Source organism: Cavia porcellus, unplaced genomic scaffold (assembly GCF_034190915.1).
Source record: "Cavia porcellus strain 051 isolate PalLab524CR breed Dunkin Hartley unplaced genomic scaffold, mCavPor4.1 scaffold_22, whole genome shotgun sequence".
Lineage (NCBI taxonomy): Eukaryota > Metazoa > Chordata > Mammalia > Rodentia > Caviidae > Cavia > Cavia porcellus.
This window is the reverse complement of record NW_026947505.1, coordinates 5,851,655-5,877,446: the sequence shown is the minus strand read 5'-3', so window position 1 is coordinate 5,877,446 and position 25,792 is coordinate 5,851,655. Positions and strand designations below refer to the sequence as shown.

At 44.7% G+C, this 25,792-nt stretch overlaps 1 protein-coding gene across 9 annotated transcripts in view; it reads left to right on the top strand.

Annotated features, from left to right (window-relative positions):
- The window catches only part of Nhsl1 (NHS like 1), a 220,109-nt gene that overhangs the window by 166,731 nt on the left and 27,586 nt on the right, over nt 1-25,792 (top strand). For all 9 annotated transcript variants that reach the window (XM_063233366.1, XM_063233368.1, XM_063233367.1 and 6 more), the window contains one exon: nt 13,773-13,900. In XM_063233366.1, the coding sequence (XP_063089436.1) occupies nt 13,773-13,900 (128 nt within the window). The remainder of the gene's footprint in view (nt 1-13,772; nt 13,901-25,792) is intronic.

Below are 25,792 nucleotides of genomic sequence, written 5' to 3'. Positions count from 1 at the left end.
GCTGATGACCACAATTAATAGTGTGATTTCTTCCTGTGACTCCACCTTCCCATTCCTTTATTTCACCAAATATAAAAGCAAATGTGAAGTCCTGAGCATTATATTAAAATAATTTGTAGGTGGTCTGCGTCATTTTTCTCACCTGGCAGAGAACTCAGCCATCTCGAAGACGGTGTTCTGCCTCAGTTTCCTCTCTTCCACCCCACGCCTTCCAGAACTTGTCTGCTGCTCTTCCAGGACCTCTGTCCGGCTTGACCAGAAAGCCTCTGGGAGTTGAAGTTGCCCACACTGCGGTTAACTTTTTAGTTGTAGGTTTGATCGGTTTCCCTGAATTTCCAGTGAGACTAAATTTCTTGGGACAGCGACATGGCTTGAGCCCTGAGAATCAGCTTCAGTTTCTCATCCTGTCCTGCATCCTCTTCCGCCCTCTTACTTCTTGAATCTATGAGGATTTTTTCAGGGGTCTGTGTAATGGGAGGGCATTGCATTCTGCACTGGTACCGGCCCATAACCCCAAGAATATGATTTAATACCAACGCTGCAGACTCTCAGCTAGATGGGAGGGCACAGGGTGGCCTGGGGGTGAAAAGCGTGGCCACACACAGGATGCACTGAGTGAGCTATGGGTCCCGCTCCTTTGTCACACTCCTTTTAATACACCACCAACCGAGTACAGGGCCTCGATTATTCACTCATTTAATGGACCCATGGAGCAACTGCCCGCCACCCGCTCTGAGTCAGATCACTGAATCAGTGTTCATTAACCAGCGGGAGGACTTTGGCTTTTGCTTTCACCGCCTGGAAGGCCATCGGAGGGCCTGGAATTTAAGTCACAGAACCTGACTCATCATTGTTAAAAGGACCGACCTAGCCCCAGGTTAAAAGTGCACGGTGAGGAAACGGCGGTGTGAAGCAGGAGTTCAGGCTGAGTTTGCGCAGGTTGGCAGGTGAATCCAGAAGTTCGTCCTGAGGTTGTTGGTGAGGGGCTGTGTTCAAATAAAATCCAGAGCCTTCCAAACAGCTTAAGGAATTCTTGACATGTTACAGAAATCGTACCGTGCAAGGCACCTCTAGCGGAGCAAAACTAAAACCTCTCCTAAAATCAAACAGTTTAGGGACTAAAAGTAGATATCAGGTACAACATTCTACTCTGTCGCCCCTGTTGTTTGTCTTGGCAGGTGGCAGTTAATAGGGACATCATGAAAGCAGCAGAATAGCCCTGTGCTTTGTCTCCCTGGGACTTTTCATCATTTCGTATGAAATATGTAAGAAGTCTCCAACCATCAAACTTCTGTGGCCCTTTTCAGGTGCGCACCTGACCCCTCCAGCCAAATGGGTATCATGCCACCCACTTTCCTTCTGCATTCGTCTTGAATTACTGTGAATTAGCATTGTCATAACGTGGCTCACAGTCAGCAGTCAGCCTTGCCTGGGAACTTGTTAGAAATGCAGGTTCTCACTGGGTGTTCCCAGGCGTGATTGAACGTGCAAGATTTCCCCCCGTGGTGTGGATTGATCCCAAGAAGCTGAGCTGTATCGTCATCCCTTTTTACATTTCGATGTGAGACAGGATCTTGCTTGCTCCATTGCCCGTGTTGTCTACGCGTTTGTAACCCTCCTGCCCCAGCCTGGAGAGTAGCTGGGTTATGGGTGTACACCATCATGCGCAGTGGGAACCTGCAGTTTCTGAAGCCTCACTTCAGGCCTCCTGAATTAGACATGGGTGTGAGCCTGGTATTGCTCTTACCAAGAATTCCCAGGGGCTCTGGAGTGATTTGGAAATCTGCTGCTGACTAGTCTGTCATGTGAACTTGTCGAATCAGTAAGCACCTTGAGGGTTAGACCGGAACCTCCAACCCGGCTTGCTTGCTACAAGCTAGGATTTGAATGCAGCTCTGCAGATTCAGGTTCAGAGCTCTCGCCTGCTGCCGTCACGCCCCCGCCCTGCTCCCGCCTCCCTCCTGTTGTTTGCAGAAAGGGGCTGAGAAGCTGGTTTCGCCGGCTCTGTCTGCTCATTCTGTTTTCTCCAAGTTAGTGCTGCCTTTTTGATGCCCACTTTCTGATGGCTGAAAAGTAAGTACGTTTTGGGCCCCTTCTTCAGGCACCCTGAGATTCATTCATTCATTTCAGGACCTTGGTTTTCCCAGTGCCTGGGCTATGGTTGGATTATTTCTGATTGGCTGTCACTTATCACCAGAAGTAAAGCAAATCATACTGTAACTGTCACTGTGTCTTTATATCCACCATCAAGAGAGAGGAGGTTTACTCTTAGAACCTTTCAGAAGGCTTGGGCTACTCTTTACAGCTATACCTTTTTACTTGATCCTTTTTTGTGTTCTGTGTTAATTTGGATTCCGCGTGTCACTGAAATGATGATTGGTGAAGAAACAGGCTCAAATAGGAATGTACTGCAAGACAGATTTAACTTAATACTTGATATGTAATCACATGCTTTTATATCATTGTAAGGATTTCTGTAAAATTGTTCAAAACTCACTCTAAAAATGAGGGAGAAAGCTAGAATCTTTAGTCTAATAATAAACCTAATGAGCATATTTATTTGAAATTTAAAATTGCTGTCAAATTATCAAGGAAAATGTCTATATTCAACTTATTGTGTCTTTGAGGGTTTTTTGTTGTTGTTGTCTTTGGTGGTTTTTTGTTTGTTTGTTTTGTTTTTGGTCTTTTTGAGACAGGGTCTCGCTGTGCAGTTCAGGCCAGCCTTGAGCTCACTTTGTAGCGCAGGCTGGCCTTGAACTCACAACAATCCTCCTGCCTCAGCCTCCCAAGTACTAGGATTACAGACAGTTATGCGCCGCCACACCTGGCTCATGTCTTTGAGATTTAACACAATTTTCCAAATCCCCTGATATGTTAAAAGTAATGAATACAGCCAGTTTCTCCTATGTGCTTACTTGAAAGCTCAAATTAGGTTCTTTAGCTATATAATACATGATCCAGCTGTTACAGTGGAATTGATTTTATTGTAAACATAAATGTGGCACTTCTAATATGTCCTCAATCCACCTGGACGGAGATGAAGATATATGCTGGAATTGGCCTTTTCCCCTGTTGGTCACAGTCCAGTGGAAAATAACTGGGATAGAAATTTAGGAACCTGGATCTGTTAGAAACTTTACACCTGGGATTCATAACCCATAAGACAGATAAAATACCTGCTTTCCTTCAGTTTCCACATAGTTATTTTAAGCACAGATCAAGTAATGATGGCAAAGGGCTTTCCATTTAGAGAAATGTCAGCAGCTTTGACTTTTAAAATCAGTGATCTGCAAAAAAAAAGACATTGCAGACCATGGCTCACTGCGGAACATTCTCAGGGAAGCAGCACATTATGACCATTATTTTTATAATTAACTTTGGAACTGGAGTCCTCTCAAAGTGTAGCAACCTTGAATTATAATAGGAGGGTTATGAAAGGTTTTATACTGCGAAGAATAAACTGCATTCAGATTTTAAAATACAGTATGTCTAGAACATTGTGCTGTTGTGAAATACCATAATTGTGCTTTATTTTTAAATCCATTTTATACATAGATAAAAAGAAAAAGAAGAAGAAAAAAAGCTACAACAAAACTTTAAAGTACATCGATCAGGGGGTAACAATGGTAGATACACTGCACATTGTCATCCCCAAGTCATTCACCCAGAGCCCAAGACATCCGCTTTCAATCGTCTGAACAGTACCAGCACAAATCTTTCTCTTCAGAGAAATCAGTAGTATAACTATCTTAACTATTTTTATACATATACATACACATATACATATTTTTTTCTTTCAGCTTGTCAGACTAATAAAACAATATATTTACACATGTGTGTCATATTTATTTCACTAATGAGTATGTTCTCAAGGTGCATCCATTTACTTATAAAAGTGTCCAGTATTCTTTATGGCTGAGTAGTACTCTGTAGAATCAAAGTACCACATCTTTTTTATCCATTCCTCAGGTGATGGGCATTTAGATGGTTTCCAAGATCTGGCCTTTATAAACTGTGCTGCTATAAACATGGGTGCACATATACCACTATGGTATAATGTTTTTAATTCTTTTGGAAAGATACCCAGAAAGGGAAGCCTGGGTTGAATGGGACCTCCAATCCTAGTTTTTTGAGGACTCTCCACATTGGTTTCCACAGTGGTAGCACCAGTCTGCATTCCCACCAATGGTGGAGGAGGCTTCCTTTGCCCCCACAACCCCTCCAGCATTTGTTATTGCTTGATTTCTTGATATCAGCCATTTTGTCTGAGGTGAGGTGGAATCTCAGTGTTATAATTTGCATCTCTTGAATGACAGTGATGTTGAACATTTTTTCACATATTTATTTGCTGTTTGTATTTCTTTGTCTGAGAAGTATGTCACAGTTGTGCTTTTGATCTGAATGTTTCAAAGTTTCCTAGAATTTCATGGTCATACACTATTTCTGTACTCACAGCCTTTCAAATGGCAAACTAGCCTGCTCACCTGGCTTATCCAGATTAAAAATATAGTAGTTTTTGTTTCAAATTCTTTTTTTCCTGTAATTTCCTCTTTCTCACACACTCTAACAAGTCAGCTTACTGCTGTTTCTTTTTTCTTTCAACATCTGTTCATCTTACTGTATCATTTCCTTGGCAAGTAGAAAAATACTCCCTTTATTTTCACTATGAATTAAATTTCTATCTCTCCTCCTTCTCTTTGTTCCTCTTACATAAACCAGTCAGACTTAGTAACCATCTATTTAAGAGCTTCTCCCTTTAGATTATGTTTCAACATCTTTACAATAAGCTCAAAAGTTACACTGCACAGTATTCTCTCTCTCCTCCTGTTACACATATGAAAATTATTTATGAGTTATACAAGCCAGTGGTTAAAAAGAGCCATGTATTTTTATTAGCATCACCAGTGACTTGCTTTTGTTCAGACTCTCACTGTGCTTTGCTTGGAGTTTATGTTTTTGAGCAGTTTTGAGCTGAAGCCTGGCATCTTGAGGTTGGAGGTGGGCAGGAATAAGGTGACAGAGGCAGGTGCAATTGTGAGACTTCCCAGCTCGGACTCAGCAGAGGCCGCCCTTCCACGTGGCGTCAAAAGCCAGTGTTCCTGTGGTAGCCCAAAGGCCTGGCGCAGACTGCCCACTCTTCCTGCCTGTCATCGGCGCTTGCTTCTCCCTCTTCACTCAGCCCACAGCAGGTGTCCCCTGCTCTGTCCCAGAGACGCAGAACCCTCTTTACTCAGATGTTACCATGCAGTGAGACCCTGCACATCACCACCAACCTCTGCACACCTAATTCCCTTCCCTCCATGCTTTTCCTCCTGCCATGTAGGAGTTTTACCCTGCGCTGCCGTTTCCTCTCACTGTTCATGCCCTCAGACAGGCGGCTTTGGTCCTGTTTGCTGTGGGATCTCCTCTGCCTACAGTAGTTCTTGGCCACTAGGTGATGCATCAGAATTATTTCATGAATGAGGCAATAGATGCATTCAGGGGATGCTTGGCTCTGAAATTGCCACACCCAGACTGCCGAGGAAGAATTATTTTAGGGCTTGGTTTCTTAGAATTCTGCATCTGCTTCTTTGTCAGGAGTTGCTGTTGTATTTTCTTGTGCCTTTTCTTTGCTGTCCTTTCATTCATTAAAAACATCAGTTGAACTTCTGTACTGTCTTCGGCACAGCAACGGATCTAAGGAAGCACAAGATATGTGCTCCATCCTGCAGGGAGCTGGGAGCCTCAAGGGGGAGGGAGGATGGATATAAATGCACACAGAAGAGACCACCGTGGCTGGGCGTGGTGGGGGAAATGTCACAGAAGTCAGCACGTCGGGCTACCTTGTCAGCAGTGTGATACGGAAAACTTCAGGATAGTCTGGGATACTGGAGTGAGGAGGGAAGGCTTCGGGGAAGGGGTCTGGGATCAGAAGGAGGGATGGTGTTCTTCTAGGATGCTTTGAGGCTTGTGTTGAGTTACATTGCTGTCAGCGCAGGAGGGAGGGAAGGATTTGGAAAGCAGTGCTGGCCGTGTACATTACATGCTAATGTGTGTCGTTAATATCAGCTTAAGGACGTGCAAAATGAAATAATTTCCAGAATAAGAGATCAGAGGCCCTCTTTTCCATGGCAGGTCTGCTAATGTTTTACTACTCCTATGAGACAATATGAGTGTGTGTGTGTGTGTGTGTGTGTGTGTGTGTGCGCGTGCGTGTGTGTGCATGCATACTTGCTCTGGAGGATGAACCTCTGGCCTTGAGCACCCTAAGCTTACACCTGCCTCTGAACTACACCCTACCCCAACGCCATGAGCTGCGTGTTGACTTCACCTGCAGGCTTGCTTTCCCTTTGAGGAAGAAGCAGGATCCTCCCCTTAATCTCAGAACACCTTAATTATTGCTATTCCTTGTGCAGCATGCAAGTGTTCTAGCCCTGAGCTACATTCCCACCCTTACAGTGTTCTTTGTGATGAATATTTATATACTAATTTCATTTTGCACCCATTTGTTGTGAAAGAATATGGAGTTATAGAAAAACAATGTAACAGAACTAGCTTTCATCTTTCTAGGAAAGCTTTTAAGGGCACTAAAATCCCCCAATTGGATTTATTGATTGGCTGTTTGAAGGCTGGTTATTTCATACATTATTAAGTGTAACTATCTTAGTCCATTCTGTGCCTATGTAGCAGATTGTGATAGGCTGGGTGATTTATAATGAGTGGAAATCTATTGGTTTATGGGTAGAAGCTGGGACATCAAGGTTAAGGGCTGAGTCTTTGTTGCTACATCAGGTCACGATGGATAGGCAGAGGATCACTCCTTCAATGATGGGGTGAAGCTGTCGTGACTGAGACGTAGCCTAAAGGTTTCCCCCTCCCAGGACCATTGTGACGACAGTTCAATTTCAACATGAGTTTTGGAGGAAACAGACATTCAAACCAACCGTCAGCAGTGGCAGCGAAAAGTAGGGGAGTGTGAGCACCTTCCTGTCCCTCTCAGCAGGACACACTGGCCTCGGGACCAGAACACCTGGATTCTAATGTTGCTTCCACTGCTTGTGGCAAGTTTCCATTTTGTCTTGAAATGGCAAGTGTGGATAATTATATTTACTTCTCAGGATCATTGTGACGAGAGCATGGTTTACTCACTCTCCATAAGATACTTGGGACTCATGCATTCATAGCGAACTCTCAGTTACAGTCAGCATGACTAAAAGGCTGAGGTTGCTGGTATTCACAGCTCTCTGCTCCCCGGGATCATTTTCATGGGATCTTGGAGATGGGTTCCTGAGACCACCAGGAGGAGCTCACTGAAGTATCATGGCCAGCCCCCGTGCCCAGGTCTCACTGAAGTGTCACGGCCAGCCCCCGTGCCCAGGTCTCACTGAAGTATCACGGCCAGCCCCCGTGCCCAGGTCTCACTGAAGTGTCACGGCCAGCCCCCGTGCCCAGGTCTCACTGAAGTGTCACGGCCAGCCCCCGTGCCCAGGACTCACTGAAGTGTCACGGCCAGCCCCCGTGCCCAGGTCTCACTGAAGTGTCACGGCCAGCCCCCGTGCCCAGGTCTCACTGAAGTGTCACGGCCAGCCCCCGTGCCCAGGTCTCACTGAAGTGTCACGGCCAGCCCCCGTGCCCAGGACTCACTGAAGTGTCACGGCCAGCCCCCGTGCCCAGGTCTCACTGAAGTGTCACGGCCAGCCCCCGTGCCCAGGACTCACTGAAGTGTCACGGCCAGCCCCCGTGCCCAGGACTCACTGAAGTGTCACGGCCAGCCCCCGTGCCCAGGTCTCACTGAAGTGTCACGGCCAGCCCCCGTGCCCAGGTCTCACTGAAGTGTCACGGCCAGCCCCCGTGCCCAGGACTCACTGAAGTGTCACGGCCAGCCCCCGTGCCCAGGTCTCACTGAAGTGTCACGGCCAGCCCCCGTGCCCAGGTCTCACTGAAGTGTCACGGCCAGCCCCCGTGCCCAGGACTCACTGAAGTGTCACGGCCAGCCCCCGTGCCCAGGTCTCACTGAAGTGTCACGGCCAGCCCCCGTGCCCAGGTCTCACTGAAGTGTCACGGCCAGCCCCCGTGCCCAGGACTCACTGAAGTGTCACGGCCAGCCCCCGTGCCCAGGACTCACTGAAGTGTCACGGCCAGCCCCCGTGCCCAGGACTCACTGAAGTGTCACGGCCAGCCCCCGTGCCCAGGACTCACTGAAGTGTCACGGCCAGCCCCCGTGCCCAGGACTCACTGAAGTGTCACGGCCAGCCCCCGTGCCCAGGTCTCACTGAAGTATCACGGCCAGCCCCCGTGCCCAGGACTCACTGAAGTGTCACGGCCAGCCCCCGTGCCCAGGTCTCACTGAAGTGTCACGGCCAGCCCCCGTGCCCAGGTCTCACTGAAGTGTCACGGCCAGCCCCCGTGCCCAGGACTCACTGAAGTGTCACGGCCAGCCCCCGTGCCCAGGACTCACTGAAGTGTCACGGCCAGCACCCGTGCCCAGGTCTCACTGAAGTGTCACGGCCAGCCCCCGTGCCCAGGTCTCACTGAAGTGTCACGGCCAGCCCCCGTGCCCAGGTCTCACTGAAGTGTCACGGCCAGCCCCCGTGCCCAGGTCTCACTGAAGTGTCACGGCCAGCCCCCGTGCCCAGGTCTCACTGAAGTGTCACGGCCAGCCCCCGTGCCCAGGTCTCACTGAAGTGTCACGGCCAGCCCCCGTGCCCAGGTCTCACTGAAGTGTCACGGCCAGCCCCCGTGCCCAGGTCTCACTGAAGTGTCACGGCCAGCCCCCGTGCCCAGGACTCACTGAAGTGTCACGGCCAGCCCCCGTGCCCAGGACTCACTGAAGTGTCACGGCCAGCCCCCGTGCCCAGGTCTCACTGAAGTATCACGGCCAGCCCCCGTGCCCAGGTCTCACTGAAGTATCTTTCTGTGGTATGCTGAGACGGCTACGGGGAAGCGAACCCTACTGGGGAGGGGAGTTCTCAGAAGCTCCTCACTAGTGTGTCCTGCATCTTAGCATCTCCTGCCTCCATTCCGTGTTGAGAATCTAGGGCTCCAGGACATGCTATAAAACCAGGTGATTTAAAACAACAGCAGTGTATTGTCATCCAGGCTTAGAGATTAAAAGTCTAAAGTTGGGGTGGTGGCTCCCTGACTCTCCAGGGGAGGAATCTTCTCTGCTTCCTTCAGCTTCTGGTGGTCCTGCGCGTGTTGGCTTGTGTAACTCTGGTCTCTGTCTTCACATGGGCCTCTTCCTGTGTCTCTAATGGCCTCAATTTAACCTGGCTATAGCTGGAAAGACTGTTATTACCATTCACAGATATCTGGACCCAGGACTTCAGTGCGTCTTTTTGAGAACACAGTTTTACATGCTTTCACATTAGATCACCTCCATTTTCTCTCTCCTTGCTTCTGTTTGTTTGTTTGAGATAGGGTCTCACTATGTAGTAAAGACTGGCTTGGACTTGAACTCACAACGTAGCTTAGTCTGGCTTTGAACTCAGCATGATCCTCCTGCCTTAGCCTCCTGAGTGCTGGGATTACAGGTGTGCCCTACCCCTGGGTTTTTCCTTGCTTCTAGTTGTTATTATATGCTAATGCCTTTACCAAGACCTGGCTGATAATCTTCTAGTATAAAATCACTCCTTAAAAACCAGATATGGTGGCACGTGCCTGTAGTCCCAGCACTTGGCAGGCTGAGGCAGGAGGATCATTGCAAGTTCGAGACCACTCTGAGCTAGAAAGTTAGCTGCATCAAGAAATCCTGTCTCAGAAAGGTAACAACAACAACAAAAATTACTCCTTAGAATGAGGCGTTAGTCATATAAAATTAGTTATGTATGAAACAACTTTATAAATTCTAAAGTTAGATCAATTTGAATTGTTTAGATCACTTTCCTATGTAGAAGTGTTAGAAAGGTCCAGGCCATTGACAAGAAGAGGATCTCAGGAGTATCTTGTTTCCTTAGGAAAAGAAATGCTCACAGCCTATGAGATTTAGGTGAATAAGTGGCCGAACTTGGTAAAACTACAGTGTTCGTAAGGCATTGTACAGCCGAACAGATCTTGCTAGAATTAGTTCCTGGCTTTAATTATGTGTGTGTGCCTATGTGTATGCCAGAAATTGAATTCAGGACCAACCCTGTACCACTGAGCTATATCCCTGGCTAATTCCCAGCTTTGAGAATGCAAGGGTTCAAGTAGCTAGGATTTGTGTGCTGAATTCTGACAGCAGTTGCTGAGTTTTGAGCACCTGCCTTATGAGGACCAAGTGCAAAGTTCAAGCTCCCTAGAGTGAAACGATGCCCGAGTAGAGCAGAGTGCCTGAAAGTCTTTGGGGTGTGAACCCTGCTACATCTCCCCAGTAGGAATAGCGACCTCATTTCACAGAGTAGACACTGAGTTTCCAAGAGAGTGAACGCTCCTCTAAGCCTCAAGCATAGTAAGTAGTGCTACACAGCAGTTGATAATTAGCCTCTTGTTAAACAGAAGGCTGGCTTTTCCCTGTTGCAAATTCCTCCTCATGGAAGGACTGGAAATACAGTAGTAAGCATTGAGTGACGAGATGACAAGAATCTGGAAAACACTGAATATAGACCTCTGTTTGGGAGCATCATCACAGCTGTTCTGGAACGTTCTAATTTTTCATTCTTGTGCAAGAGACAGAAGTACATTCCTGCCCCCATTGGAGGTAGGTGAGGTGTAGCTGTGCAAAATTAGAGTAGCTCCTTGATGGGAGTTCCAGGAGCCAGGGTGAGTGGCACTGTATCCCGGCTTGACTGGGCGCGGCCACCAATTCAAGCAGAGGCAGAACTTCCGCCTGGCTCCACTCTAGGTGACCACAGGGAGCAAAGCCCCTGCCGGCTTGTATCTCTCTCTATGGAGAAAAGAAACTCAAAGAGCTCTTGGAAGGATTTGTAACTTCTACCTATTCTGGCTGATTGGGACCAATGAAGTAAATTTAGGAACACTAACATAGAAAGGGGAAATTCAATAAGGGTTTCCCATAGAGAGAATTATTTTGAAAACAGCTTTTTTAATGCCTCTTGCCGTAAACTTGTACTGGTTCCAATTAAACGCATGGGATGGTTGGGTGACCATCCAGTTCTATGACTTTCCTTTTTTCCTCTGTAGTTAAAACTTTGGTCTATCAAGAAATGGTTGTCTATTGTCCTCGTCCTATAGAGTTTTTTTTCTTTTTTCCTTTCATGATAAGGGAGGGAAATTTGGTAGTTTGGAAATCAGAGACCTCAACAAATGGTAATACCTTTAGCCAAACAATAATGCAAGAACAAAAATAGCACACTTTTAATTTAAGTAAATACCTATTGTAAGAAGAGTATGTGTTAAATGTAGATCTTTATTACATTGGGATCTTCTTTCTTGCCTCTCATTGCTGGCTTTAAATTATGCTCTGCCTTGAAGTGACTTTGTGGGTGGTGTTTGTATATGTTCTGTTGAAAGGAGCACCTTTTTTTTTTTTTTTTTTTTTGGTACCAGGATTCAAATTTAGGACCTTGTGCCTGTCAGGCAGGCACTTATGCCAATGAGCCATATCCCCAGCCCTTGTGAGTTGTGTTTGAAAACTCTTTGTTTATTCGGGATGGCTTGCTCTTACTGATGTCTCATTCTAAGGACAATAAATACAGTTTTTAATAAATGAAGCCATGGTTTTAGAAACTGAAATCTGTTTCAACTCGAGGAGGAAGTTTTCCTAGATTTTCCCTTGAGTTAGACTAAGTGACAGTGGAATTTGATGAGTTTACTAGACTTCAGAAATTTGGTTAAGAGCAAGAACATTGGTCATCTGCTGTAAATTTATACTAATTCGTTTAATTGCAGACCCAGCATTATATTTTACTTGTTGCACTATATTATTATAATGCTACTTAAATATTTTTGTGACATGAACTTTGGGATAGAAAAACAGTGCATTGTCATTTAAGCTGGGCAAGAAAGAGTCTCCTAACTGGAAGTTAGGAGTTCACTGGTGCAAAAGTTTGGTGTGGAAAATTATTGAACAAGAGTGTTATTTTTTTATCCTAGCTTTAGGACAGGCAAAAGAACTCAAATCAAATATTTATAGAATCCCCAAAACTCTGTAGGGAATGCCACTTGAAAACTACTAATCATGTCCTTTTTTTGTAATATTATTTTGATAGAGTGAGAGTATAGATTCTGATTGTGTCAGAAAAACCATTAAGTGGAAGAAATATAAAAATATTTCTCATTTATAAAGGTTAGATTAGTATGGATGAATTCACATTTTAAAATATGTTGCATTCTGGAAGGTTCAGGAAAAAAATTTAATTCTGTTATAGTCAAGTTACAAGTAGTTGCCAGCCAGACCACTAATTATTTAACCCATGAGTAACCGAAGCAGAGCTATTTGGCCATCCTATGATTATGTGTCTATTTTTCAGTTAGCTTGACATAGATCCTCCTGACCATTTTCATGGGATTTAAAAAATCTGACCTGCAGTACTGAATTAGAAACTCTCTGTTCACTCCCACTGTGAGATAGCAAAAGAGAATAAAGACTTTATTTCCTGGTTTAGAAAAACTAGTCTATGTTTTTCTCTCTCCACAGAAAGTACTGCTTGTCTCCTATTTGAGGAAGAATCACAGGTTCTGCATAGGACAGGACTCTGAAGATGCTCTAATTTAGTTCTGTGCCTTTGGGTGCATAATTCTGTAAAACTGTGGAAAGAGAAAACTTTTCCAAAACCAAACACATTTTAGGCGTCTTTAGGAAGCTGGGTATCTAAGGGCACTGTGTGCCCAAGCCTTTTGCTACGTGAATCCTCCTTTAATGTGCATGACTAATTGGAAAGCTCTTGGTGCTTTAAAAGTCATTAGAGGCCAGGTGTGGTGGCGCATGCCTGCAATCCAGCACTAGGAGGCTGAGGCAAGAGGATAGTTGCTAGTTCGGGACCAGCCTGGACTACAAAGTTAGCTCAAGGCCTGCCCGATCCACATAGCAAGACCCTGTCTCAAAAAGACCAAAAATAAATAAATAAATGCCATTAGAACTTTTCCTACCCACTAACTACACTAGAGAGACCCTCTGTGAGTGGTTTTCCTGTGGCCCGTGGCCCCATTTCCCCTTGCCTCTCACTTGGGTACCAGGCATTCTTTGGGCAGACTCCCCAGCCAGGAAGCCGACTTCACTTGAAGCTCCACAAAGTGTTTACATGTGTGAGGGCTGTGGGTGTGGCTCAGTGGTGGAGCAGTTGCTTAGCATGCACAGGGTCCTGGGTTCCACCCCCATCAACCCGTGCACACATGTACACATGCACACACAGAGCGAGGGAGGGAGGAAAAAATCGATTACTAGATAAAAACAAGAGGATTATAATCAATGTCATTTTCTCCTGATGAGTCTGATAGACACATATTACTTGGGGTTTCGTTTATTTTGCTGTTTTGGTGGTGCTGCCAAGAACTAACTGCTTTTTCTTTTTTAATGTGGAATAACATAATCAGTTTTTGTGTCAAAAATTACAGTGCAGTCAGTAAAGCCCTGGGTTAGAAGTCTGAGTCTACTTCTTGTGTAACATTGCGAAGCAAATAATTTAATTACTTTAGCCTTCAGTTCCCTGAATGTAGTTGAAGATAGTCTCTACCCATGGGGTTGTGGTGAGTGCTGACGGTAACCCATCAGTGTACTGACGTGGCGTGTTGGTACTTGAGTTGTTTTATCATTACTTTGTTATTATTTTGAAGTCTTAGGAAAATATTCCTGGAAAAGGTAGAGGAAGTAGCCAATGGGGCTTCTCATGCTCCCCCTGCTCTCTCCCCTGCAGACTGTGAAACGCTGAGGTGGGATGGCTACCGGAGCCCTCAGTACTACTCTCAGGGACCCTGCTTGGCGGCCCAGCCCAGCCCGCTCTGTGATGAGTATCAGGATGAGGATGCAGACACGGATCAAAAGGTGAGGCTGCCGAGCACGGCACCGGGTTCCGGACAGGACTCCAGAACAAGAAAGGATGCATGTGAAAAACTGGTGAAGGCAGAGGAAGTCTATGCTTTAGTTAGAAGAAAACCATCACCAGCTGATTGCCTGATTTTTATATAAAGTATCATGAATACATAAGATTTTAGTGTAAGGAGAAAGGAGGTGAAGAGAACACCAGGGAAGCAATATTATCTTTGCAACCTTTCTGTAAATATAAAATTATTCTAGTTAAAAAGCAAGTATGGTCTGGATCGAAGAAATTCCTTGGAGTGATAGAAACACAGTGTATTGGTGCATTTTGAATGTTCTCTGTTGGTTTGGGGAAACGAGGGTCTCTGCTCTTTTGTCTTTCACATGACGAAGAACAGTTAATGTACATTATAAAGAGCTCTGCTAATCAGCTTTCATTGGCAATTATGAAACATGAGGCAGATAACATGAAGAAAACAAGCTGCTTAGCTTGCAGTTTGTGGGTTCAAGGGCAGAGCCCTGCATTGGCTTATCTTTGATGGGGTCTCTGGACTGTGTCACATCAAAGTAGATGTAGGGACACAGCAAGTGTGTGGGTGAGCAGTCTCATCTTAAAACAGGAAATGAGAGAGGCCATACTGTAGAATCAGGTACAGTGCTGTACCGTAAACTATCCAGGGTTCCATAAGAAATATCTTACTTCCTTTCAAAGGTAAGCAGTCGGTGACACTACTGATCTATCACCATGCCCCACCTCCCAACATGCCCCACCTCTCATCATACCCCATCTCCAAACATGCCTCACCTCCCATCATGCCCCACATCCCAACATGCCCTGACTTCCATCATGCCCCCCCTCCCAGCATATCGCACTTAAAAAGATTTCGCCTCCAATATTTCCACACTCCTCAGTCTCACTCAAGTCTCCAACACAGGGAGCCTGGGTGAAAAAACTGCATTCCAACAATAGCACCCTCCAGAGACTACTGTTTCACAAACAGTCAGAGTATCTACTGTAAATCAATTATAAGTGGTGCTTTTACTTAATATTATGGCACTGGCCAGTTAATGTGAGTTCTTTTACTCATACCATCCCTTATGGTATGCACAGACTATTAAGAGAAGTGTATTCTTTTCAGTATTAAATATCTGTGAAAGAATAAAAATGTATGCAGATTTTATTTATATAATCTATCAGGTAATGTGAACTGATAATGGAGTTACTTAAAATAAGATTTGATAAAGAATTTGGTTTAGAAATCATTTTTAATCTAAAAGCTTTCAGTGGCATTAGGTTAATATATAAATACCCCATTAGCTATAAAACAGTATTTCAAAATTAATATTTTTGTTAAATAGAAAACTTCAGAGAACAAAGGAAGGTAATAGTTTATCAAAAACTGGAGGCCAAGGACATAGCTCGGTGGCACAGTGTCTGCCTGGCAGGCACGAGGTTGTGAGTTCAATGAATATTGGACCCAGGTTTTTCTAGATTCATATTTATAAATTAACATTCTTAATTAACAAATCATAATTGTGTACATTAATGTAATGCAGTGTCTCATATATATATAATGTTACTCATTAAATCAAGTGAATTAGTATATCTACCTCCTTACCTATCATTTTTCATCACAAGGCATTTGAAATTTACTCTTCTAATTGTTTTGAAATATATAGAATGGGCGGAGGTATAGCTCAGTTGTCGTGTGCTTGCCTAGTACACAAAAGGCCTGGTTTCCATCCCTACGATTGAAAAAAAATACACAATACATTATTACTGAGAATAGTCATATTACTGTGCAGTGGATCGCAACAGTTATTCCTTCAATCAGAAACTTTGTACCCTTTGGCCAACAACTCCCCATTTCCTCCTTCTCTACCCAGATTTTTATCACTTAGTGTTTTTTCCTACTTCTTTAAAGATAATCCTTTTGCTAAAATGTATGAAAATAATCTTTACTGTAATGGGACAAGGAGCCATTTCACGATTGTTCTGATCTATAATTTCAGAAACTCTTTTTCTTTTGTTGGCAGGTGTAAGGAAAATGAAAACAATAAGGTAAATTGTGTAGTGAGATTTTTATTTATCCAGCCATTTTTGCTTACTAGCCTAACACTGCCTCTCAGATGTGGAAGGATCATTTGTGGGGGACCCAGCAAGCCAGAAATGGTGTCTGGATGTGGCATGTTGTGCAAGTTGTGTCTAAGAGTGCAGATTCCTATGGTGGCAAATTAGCATCATCGTGGTAACACTATAAGATCTGAAAAATGGAAAAATTTTCAGCTATTTTCTTGTCCTGAAAAATGGAAAGTCTCCATCTTAGTTACTTTCTTGTCACTGATACACGGTCCCTGACACCAGTAAATTAAAAGGAGAAGAAGTTTATTCTGGCTCACAGTTTGTAGGAGTTGCAGTCCATCCTTCACTGGCTTGAAGGCAGGGTGGTATGGCAGAGAGAGACAGCTCCTGGCAGGGGAGCAGGAAGCAGAGAGGGATCAAGGGAGGAGGAGAGAGCTAGACACTTCCAGGCCACGCCCCCGGTGACCACGCCCCACCCCTCCAACCAGGCTTCACCTCCCAACACCACATTTAGCTACAGACTCATTAGCAGGCTAATCCACTGCTGAATACCAACCGCTGTAATTCAGTCACCCCTCCCAAAGCCCAGCCTGAGTGTATGCAGCTTTGGAGTGGCATCTGTATAAAAACCACAGTTGGCTCCAAATGATCACGTGGCTACATCATACTCACCATAGTGCTGATTGTCAGGGAAGGGAAGCCTCTGGGTTCCTTTCTACTCCTGTGTGGCACTTCCATGAATCCCTCCTCCAGGTAGTGGTCTTCCCACATGTGGACTGAGCTTGAACGAATCATCACCACTGAGAAACCAAGTGTCCTGTCTTATTCACAGCAAATCGATTAGTCGATAACTATCAGGTGGGAAGGCACACATGTGTGTCATCCTTTATGGGACAGGATGTGCCGCAGCCATCCCGAAAAGCCCACCCCTCCATAATAAGCACCTGGTATCACTAGGCCAGGATCCAGAGAGTGGGACCTCAGCAGATTTCCTTGGGCCCACATGTTGGTCCTGTGTCAAGGGGAGTGGTCAGAGTGGTAGAGCGATGCCCCTCTCGTGTGGGGGCCCTGTCACCTGGCTGCCCTGCAGGCACCACTGAGCTCAGGTTGGGTCCAGCTCTGCAGTCCAGAGTCTCCCAGAGCTGGCCTCTCCGGAGGCATGTAGCCACCTTCAGGACTTTGCTTCCTTTGCCACTGAATTGTGCTTTGGCTGCATTCTAAAAATCCATGTAAACTCTCGTGCGTGGTGGAAAGCATTTTGAAATCCTTGGCAGACACTGTTAGTGCTCTGTAAGGGGAACTTTTATTTGTTTGTTTTTTAAATATAGAGAACCAAACTGAAATACAAAAAAAAAAAAAACAACTTTAGTAAGTTTGACTGTCATCTCAAGGCAGTTACTGTTGAGAAATTTGCTTCAGAGTAAAATAAATAATGAATGTATGTTATTGATGTATAATGTTAATTAGGAATTACTATATATTAGATATTAACTAATAAATTATGCCATTGCATTGAACTTTCTTTGTTGAACTAACTTTCCTTCTTTTCATGCTCACCACTCTTCACTGTTGGGCTCCATACTCAATGCCTTATTAATTTCTGCAGTTTCTTGACTCCTTGAAATATTCTATCTGAATACCCACTTGCCCTCTTGGTCTTACACATCTAATTTGATGCTCTTATAACACAGTGCCCATCTTTTAGTTTATTTATCATTACTGTATTAATTCCAATACTCTGTGCCAAAGAACAGGCATTTTTCTTATCTATATAGAGTTAATGTCTTATTTTTCTGAAACAAAATACTCAACACTCAAAGTTAAAGGAGGAAAGATTTATTTAGCTCACAGTTTGTAGAGGTTCCAGTCCACAATCCAATGGATCCAAGGCAGGGTGGCACATGACAGAGTAGCAACCTTTATGGCTGCAGAAGTCAGTAAAAGCAACCAGAATGTGAGACCAGACTCTTTCTGTCCCTTATATTATATACCAGCTACTTGCCCTAGGGCAGGTGTAGCACTCACACCCTTAAGCCCAGCATTGCACCATGAATCAATCACAAACTCTAGATTCAGCCACCTCTGAAAAACCCAGCTACCATGACTGCATGAGGCCTTGGAGGGACATCTATAGACAAGCTATTATAAGGCTGAGTGCTGCTTTCAGTAACAGAGATTCTGAATTGGCCCAGTAATTCATCAAGAAAGTGCCTGGGCATCTCTGCCACTTCCTACAGGTTGCCCTTAACTGCTGTCCAATGTCTGAAGGTTAAGGTGAGAGCCTTGGTCTCGTATCTCCATGTTGTACTAGGTAGACAACTGGCTGATTGGTTGCTCCTCCATTCAATAGTCACTTGTTAGTTACTGCCAAGTATATGTCTGCTACAGGTCAGAGCTCCATACTCATGTTTCTGGCCCTCAGTCCCTTTCTTTAGATCCCATGATGGGCTCATCCCTCTGAGCTGTGCAGCCACCAGAGCTGGTAATTCGGGACCCTGTCCTAGTCCCACCGCTCATCCCTCCCAGCTGCACAGCCATCAAAGGTGTTTATTTAGAACCCTGCCCTGGTCCCATCTCAGCATGCTCGGAAGAGTTCCTGTGAGCACAGAATTAGAATTTGCATGTGAAACAAGAATGGATTAGACACAGTGTGCCAGGACCACTTCCGATCTCGGAAATGCAGTGAAACAGCAGGAAACTCTGCCCTCTGAAACTCGGATTGCACAGAGAGGCACCGCGTTTATAAAAGGGACTTTGCTGTGGTGCACAGTGGCATGTGCTCTGCAGGGAGGTAAACCAGAGTGGGTGGAGGCTACAGTTCTCACAAAAGGGATTAGGCCACACTCAGCACAAAGGTGCTAGGGATGCAGAGTGAGGTGTGCTCTGCTGAAATCCTGCAGGAGCGCCTTTCCAAAGAAGGAGCAGCAGAGCAGTGAAGGGCCTGTTCAGGTACTGCAGAACGTGAAGATTAACAAGATACTTGTGCTTGAGGAACTTATCATGTTCAGGATAGAGGAAGCCAAGTGGAGTGAGGTTTCATGTATAACCTGCTGCCGTGGTGTTTGGCATTTACTGCTGTGCAAAAGAGAAATTCTGATGTGAGCCGCAGCAACAGGCAAGAGATAACTGAGGACCTAGACTCAAAGAGTAGCAAGTGAATGGCAAGGGAGAGGTGCTGGCAGTGACAGTGACAGTGACAGTGACTTTTCGGGGACTGAGAGACCAATTTCCAGTTTGACTCCTGCAGCTCTCTGTGATTCTGAGGATGTACTGCAGACTCAGCAAGGCATTAACTAAAGGCATTAAGAAAGTGGGTAGTGGCATTAGATTGTTCTCTGAGATCTTCTTTTTCTTTTCTTTTCTTTTTTCTTTTTTGGTACCAGGGATTGAACTCATGACCTCACACTTGCCAGGCAGGCGCTTATGCCACTGAGCTAAATCTCCAGCCCTCTGAGATCTTTTTGAACAGGTCATTCATTCATTCATTTGTTCAGTAATGTTTATTTGATACCTCCAAAATGCCAAAGATTGTTCTAAGTCCCAGGAACCCATCACATGACTAGGACAAGATCCCTACCATTAAAGGGTCACAGAGGTGAACAAACAAGTACAATATAATAAATTTAGTAAAAGGTGCTGCTAAGTGCCAGGAGCATGAATAAACAGTGTGGAGGGCTCCAGTGCACTGGGCTGTGTGTCCCGCTGCCACTCTGAGAGGATCATTGGAGCAGCGCTCAGGGCAAACTATAAGCATGTCACACATCAGTGTGCCGGGGGTCAGAGTGGGGAGTAGGGAGCAGGGGTGAGGGAGGGAATAATGACCGCAGGAGACACAGTGGACAGAGGCCCAGGTCCTGTGGGGACTGATTGGTAAGAACTTTGGAGTCATTGATTCTGAGTGGGCTAGAGGGTCCCGCAAGGGACTGAGCAGTAACATGATCTGATTTGCTATTTAATGTGATTTTTGTGGCTACTTTATGAAGATTAGACCGTAGGGAGTTGAAGATTTAAGCAGAAAGACAACTCCAGTAGGGTACTGCAGTAATCCAAGCAAGAGAGAACTCTAAGTTTATTTCAAAAGTGTGTCCTGTCTCTAAGGTTGTTAGAAAAAGAAGAAACTCCATCTATATGTTTCTAGCTCGATTTCTCCCGAGAATCCCATTATAAAAATTTTTCCCTCACCCCAACCCCAAGAAATTCTGCTCCCTTTCTCAAATCTCCAAGCCCTGCTGTCTCTGCTTCACTCTCATGTACAGTGCTTGATACTTACTGTCCTGGAAAGAAGAGGCAGTCAGCTGACATGTCTTTTCAAAGCCACGCTGCTTGCCCGCCTGTTCTTACTGTCTACATTTGTTGGTTACTCCTGTTCTTCCAGATAGCTAAAGGCTGGTGTAACCCTGGGGCTTAAATCTTGCACCTTTGTTCCTCTATAAGAGACTCATGCTTTGGGTGATTTCATTGAGTCCCAGGTTTTACATTACAAGCCTTGAGGTTTTCCAAGTCTGTATCTCTTGACCGGACTCTGCATTTATCTGCCTAGGCTCCAGCTCTTCTTAAATCGCTCCCGGGTATCTCAAACTTGTCCAGACCCAAATATGTGACTTTGTATTCCTCTTCCAAAAACAAACAAAAATACAGTGACTCTAGTTTTTGTTTCCCCCAGTAAACCAAATGCCATTCTCCAGTTGCTTAAGTCAGCAATACTGGGCACCTGCTTGATATGTTTGTTTGTCTTACATCTTCAGCAAATGCTGTAGGATTGCTGCAGTTCAAACCACTTTCAGCAACTGCATCAGGCGCCCTGCACGCTCAGGTCAGGCCATCGGAGGGCGTGAGGGGTCAGAGCAGGAGAGAGATGAAGCAGCTCTGGGGACAGAGTGTTGGGCATAGTGGTATGGAGACGCCAAGAGAGAATCGCAGCAGGGCACACTGGGGAGAGGAGTCTGATTCATTGATGCTAAGAAGGAAGCACTAATGCATTTTTTAAAGCAGAGACTTTTATTATTAGGAATAACGCTATAGATCATCTTTTATTAGATGGGAGAAATGTAGAAGAATTTGAACCCCACCTTATGACTCATAGAATGTAGAAAAGAGAGAATATTATACCTGACCAAGAACCACTGAAAAAATATATCGATCTTGCACTAATTTGAAAAAACACCCCACAGCCAGAGGGTTTCACAGGGAAGGTGGTACGGACAAGTGTGCTACAGATTTGAAAGAAGAGGTAAATCCAGTGTTTGATGAATATTGGCATTGTAAGTCATACTCAAATATTAAGAAACAATCCACCTGCTTGTTAAAAGACAAATACTCATAAATTGACCTGAGTTTATTTTAATGGAATTCAAGGTTGTTCAGTATTAAGTAACACAGTCATATATTAATCACAGTAATAAACCTGAGGAGAAAAACCATGCAGTTAAAGCCATAGATATTGACCAGGTAGTTGGTAAACTTGAATAGCCCTTTTTGATTTTAAAAAAGAAAAAAAGGAAAAAGGTAGCAGAGGAACAAATACTCCCAGAATTGAAAGTTGATCTGCCAGGTCCCCAAAGGCAACATAATTTTCAGTGGGCTGTGCTCATCACCAGGGAAGGACGGTCACTTTCATGACTGCTTAAAACCTTGTGGGAAGAGCTAGCCAGCATGGTTAGGATGGCTGCAGAATCAGACGTGTGGAAATGGGAAACACTGGGCTTACCTCACTACTCTTCGTTCATCGTAAGTTTGTATACGTGGCAAATCTAGGAAAATAAATATTTGAAATGATTGTGAATAATAAAATACAATACTATAGTAAAGCATAAAAATTAACATATAGGAAAGCATAACTTTTATATCTACAAAATCAAAATAGAAGTTATAACCTATTTGAAATTGCTGTAGCAGCCAAAACAGGGATTAACTTAATAAGAGGATGTGAGCTCTGTATGCAAACAAATTTTAAAATACTATAGAAGAACACAAGATTTGTAAATGAAAGGGCATGTCATACTCTTAGGTTGAAGGATTCAGTGTAAAATAAAAGCTATCAATTTTGCCCATGTTAATTCATAAAATTAACACAATACCAATAAAAGGTGAGTGGACCAGGCATGCTGGTATACAACTTGGGAGACTGAGGCAGAAGGATAGCCAAGAGTTCAAGGCCAGCTGAGCTGTACAGCAAGAGTCTATCTTAAATAAATAAATAAATGATGAGTGATATATTTTGACTTGGGTGTTTGTTTTAGGAGGGTGGGAGAGACCTGGAGAGACTAAATCTAAAAGTTCATGGCTTGGAAATCAGTGAGGAAGGAGCGCTGCCTTTTCCAGATGGGGTGTGTCCCTCCCATGTGGCCCCTGGGGGCAGAGAGCCACAGAACAGAACCCTACAGATGGAAACTAGGCTCTAGAAGCTAACCTAAACCTGCGTGGGATTTAGTGTATCATCAAGTTGGCCCCTGCAATCAATCGGGTGGGAACCCAGTCAGTGTAAAAAGGTCTCCAAACCAGCACTTTGTGGTAACACCAAGTTAAGATCAAGACCCCTAATGGCAATCCAAGGTCTTCTGTTTGCCCATACAGTTGGGATCACTTTAAACAGAAGGTGTAGAAGTCTTTTGGGTGTGTGTGGGGTAAGGTAGTCTAGTGGAGGTGGCTACAAGGGGAGGGGCCTGTGGACGTGGTGAAGGACCTCACGTGTTACCAAACACCTAGGCTACCGGGGATCCGGCATCGACAGATATTTATAATGAAAGGCATCTCACTTCCCTTCAGCACATATGAAGCCTTCCTTTTTTGCTTCAGATGAGAGTTCTTTCCCAAAATGAGAATTGCTAATATGGCAAAGGTTAAGTAAGGACAGACAGATCAGAGAAGAGAACCTAAGAGACATCGTTCTGGTTACTCACTCCAGCTAATTGTTGTAGAATAATTTCCCCAATTATCCTAATGCAAAACACCAAGCAGATCTCTGCTCTATGTTATGAGCAACGGCGTTTTGCTATTGACCTCCTCACAGATCTTTGATGTTAAAAGTAGTGACAAAGTGTTGCAAGAAAAAAAATCGTTTTAAGTATTTCCAGTCATTTATGCAGCATCATCTGGACAGTAAACATCCTGCAAGTCTCATGGCTGTCAGCAAAGGGAGTTAGGATTTCCAGAAAATACCTTTTTATTCAACTGCAAAGTCAAAGAATAAGTCATTGTTTTTTGTTTTAGTCTTGACTTTTTTTTCTCCCCTTCAGTTGTCAGTGTACACTAGTTACGACCAAAGAGGTTATTCAGGTATTTGATGGGCGTTCAGGTACAGGTGCCAAAATACTTCCTGGGGGCTGATAGGGAATTTCTCCAACTGCTGTTGTCAGGGGTTCTGTTTGATGGCATGCTCGCTGATTCTGGGAAATGTGCACAGAGGCCCAATTGTCCCAGGGAAGGGATATCAGTCATGAATTACTCAATCCCCCGTGTAAAATTCACCCCCCAAAGAGATGAATTAGACTGGAATTTTGGCAATAAGTAGTTGGCGTCAGTAGCTGTGTTAGAAACCAAAATTTTCTTTTCTGTTTCCTGTTATTCTCTCAACTGGTTGCGTTTAGGCTGCCTTGAAGGAACTATTCCAGCCCAGGGAGGACTGAAGCAGCCTCACTGCTGTTACGCAAACACGAGGCTCCCTGAACTTCATGCTGGAGGCACCTGTCTGGGCTGGGAAGGCTTGGTGAGGTTACTGTCCTCCTCCTCCTCCTCCTCTCCAGGCTGGTGGCTAGCTGCTGTCCTGTGTAATTATTAACAGCATCTCCTTTTGTCCTCAGAGGTGCTCTCGCCCTGAAAATAAGTTACATAGCAGCCCCTACAGAACTTGGAGAGGTGTTGTGAGGTCAAAGTCAGTTGGTGTTTGTGAAACCCTTAGCTCGGAGCCTAGTACACAGTGCAGACTTGGGGGATCCTGATTACTTTTATTAAACTGCTTCATTTCTCAAACCTGACATCAAAGACAATGACTCAATAGACAATGTCTGTTTTTGTGAAACTTTGGCCACTGTCCCAGTCATCCTGTCTTTTATACTTGCCCACATCGAATTTCCTGCGTAAGGCAATGACGTGAAGCAGTTTCAGCAGCTACTAACAATTTCGGACTGTGGTGGCTCACAGGTCGTCTCTATGCAGAGCTTCACTGCTGTTATTTTAGGAACTTTGCAATGGCTGCAGGACACCTAGGGACATTTCACAACTTACTCACAAATTATAGCTCATTTTCCACTAGCATCTCCCCTGCAATAAGTATTTTTAATAGTTGTTTATGTCATTTTAATGATCTGGAAGCTGAGGTTCAGAAATACAAAGTTACTTTCTCAGAACCATAGAGTTGACAGCCGGGGAAGATGGAAAAGCGTGTTAGTTAAAGAAAAGGGGAAAATTACCAAATCACCCAGATTCCTTCTCATTCACTGTGATTACCTTTTTCAGCTCTCATGTCATTGTTTTTTTGAGACAGGGTCTCAGTACATAGCCCAGGTTGGCCTTGAACTCACTGTGTAGCCCAGAGTGGCCTCAGACTCACAGTGGGCCTCTCACCTCAGCCTTCTGAGTGCTGGAATTATAGGCGTGCACCCCACCCCCAGTTTCTCATGCCATCTTTGATTTGTCTGGCATGTGTTCATTCTTTAGACCCCTTCACCCCCAAAAAGCTAAGCATTGCTTGATCTCAGTGCCTGACACATTCCCTGGCCTCGGGTAGTTTAGAGTCTGGAAATGATGGCTTTAAATGTAATCACTTCCTCCTGGGTCTGTGTGAGTCACTTCGGGACACAGTGCTCAGTGAGCTGCAAGTTGTGGCACATTGTTAGTGTTCTGTAGCATGGCAGGCAAGGATGGCATCACTGGGTTCTGGCACACCCAGGTCCCTCTGCACGCAGGCCACTGAAGTGTCCCTGGTGACTTGCTGCATCTGTGCACATCCCCTTCCACTGTATGTAGACTCCATTCTTGGGTGTGTTCTCTTCCGGATGGAAGGAAAGCGCCTTTCACTTCTTGATCTCTGTGTCCCTGATGTAGAGCTAAGCACCGGGCCATGGAGACCTCAGAGCCCAGTCTCTGTGCTCAGCACAGTGTTTGGCTACCATGCAAAGAGGTTTTGGTGATGCTCACAGCATGGATAAGGAAACCACATGTGAGAGAGACTGGGCCACTTATGATCAAATACTAAAAGAAGATCCCTCTTTTAAAAGAACTTTATTATGGTGTAATTCACATAAAATAAGCTATCTGTATTTAAAGTGTACAACTTAACAAGTTTCCACAGAGGTAGTCACACGAGGGACCAGCACCACAATCAAGATGGCAGCCACATCCATCCACCCCAAAAGTGCAACCAGGATCGCAGTGCGAATCTGCGACTGCAAAGCCCTTGCTCTTCTCCAGTTGTGCATGTGAGGAATGGAACTTTTCGCTCCAGTGCTTCCCTTCTAACATTCAATAATGAGGAATTTGGAAAGTTGAGGTATAGAAGAAAAAGAATAAATAAATGTGTACAGTACTGGGTTGGGAAATATCCTCTAATGGTTGAATTATTGGCTCGCGGAACTTCATGGATGTACCTTAGAAACACAGTGGTGTGTCAGAAATGCTACAAAGAGCATGGAAGTGCTCGAAAAGTAAAAAATAGATCTCCACAACTTAGACATTGATGTGCACACACACACATAGGAGGAAGAAAAGAGAGTTGGACACAGAATTCAGGCTACTGGTTCCCTCTGAGAAGCAGGAAGTGGTTTCCAGAGGGCACCCAGCTAGTTGCAGGTCCCAGCAGTCCTGCAGCTCCTGGGATG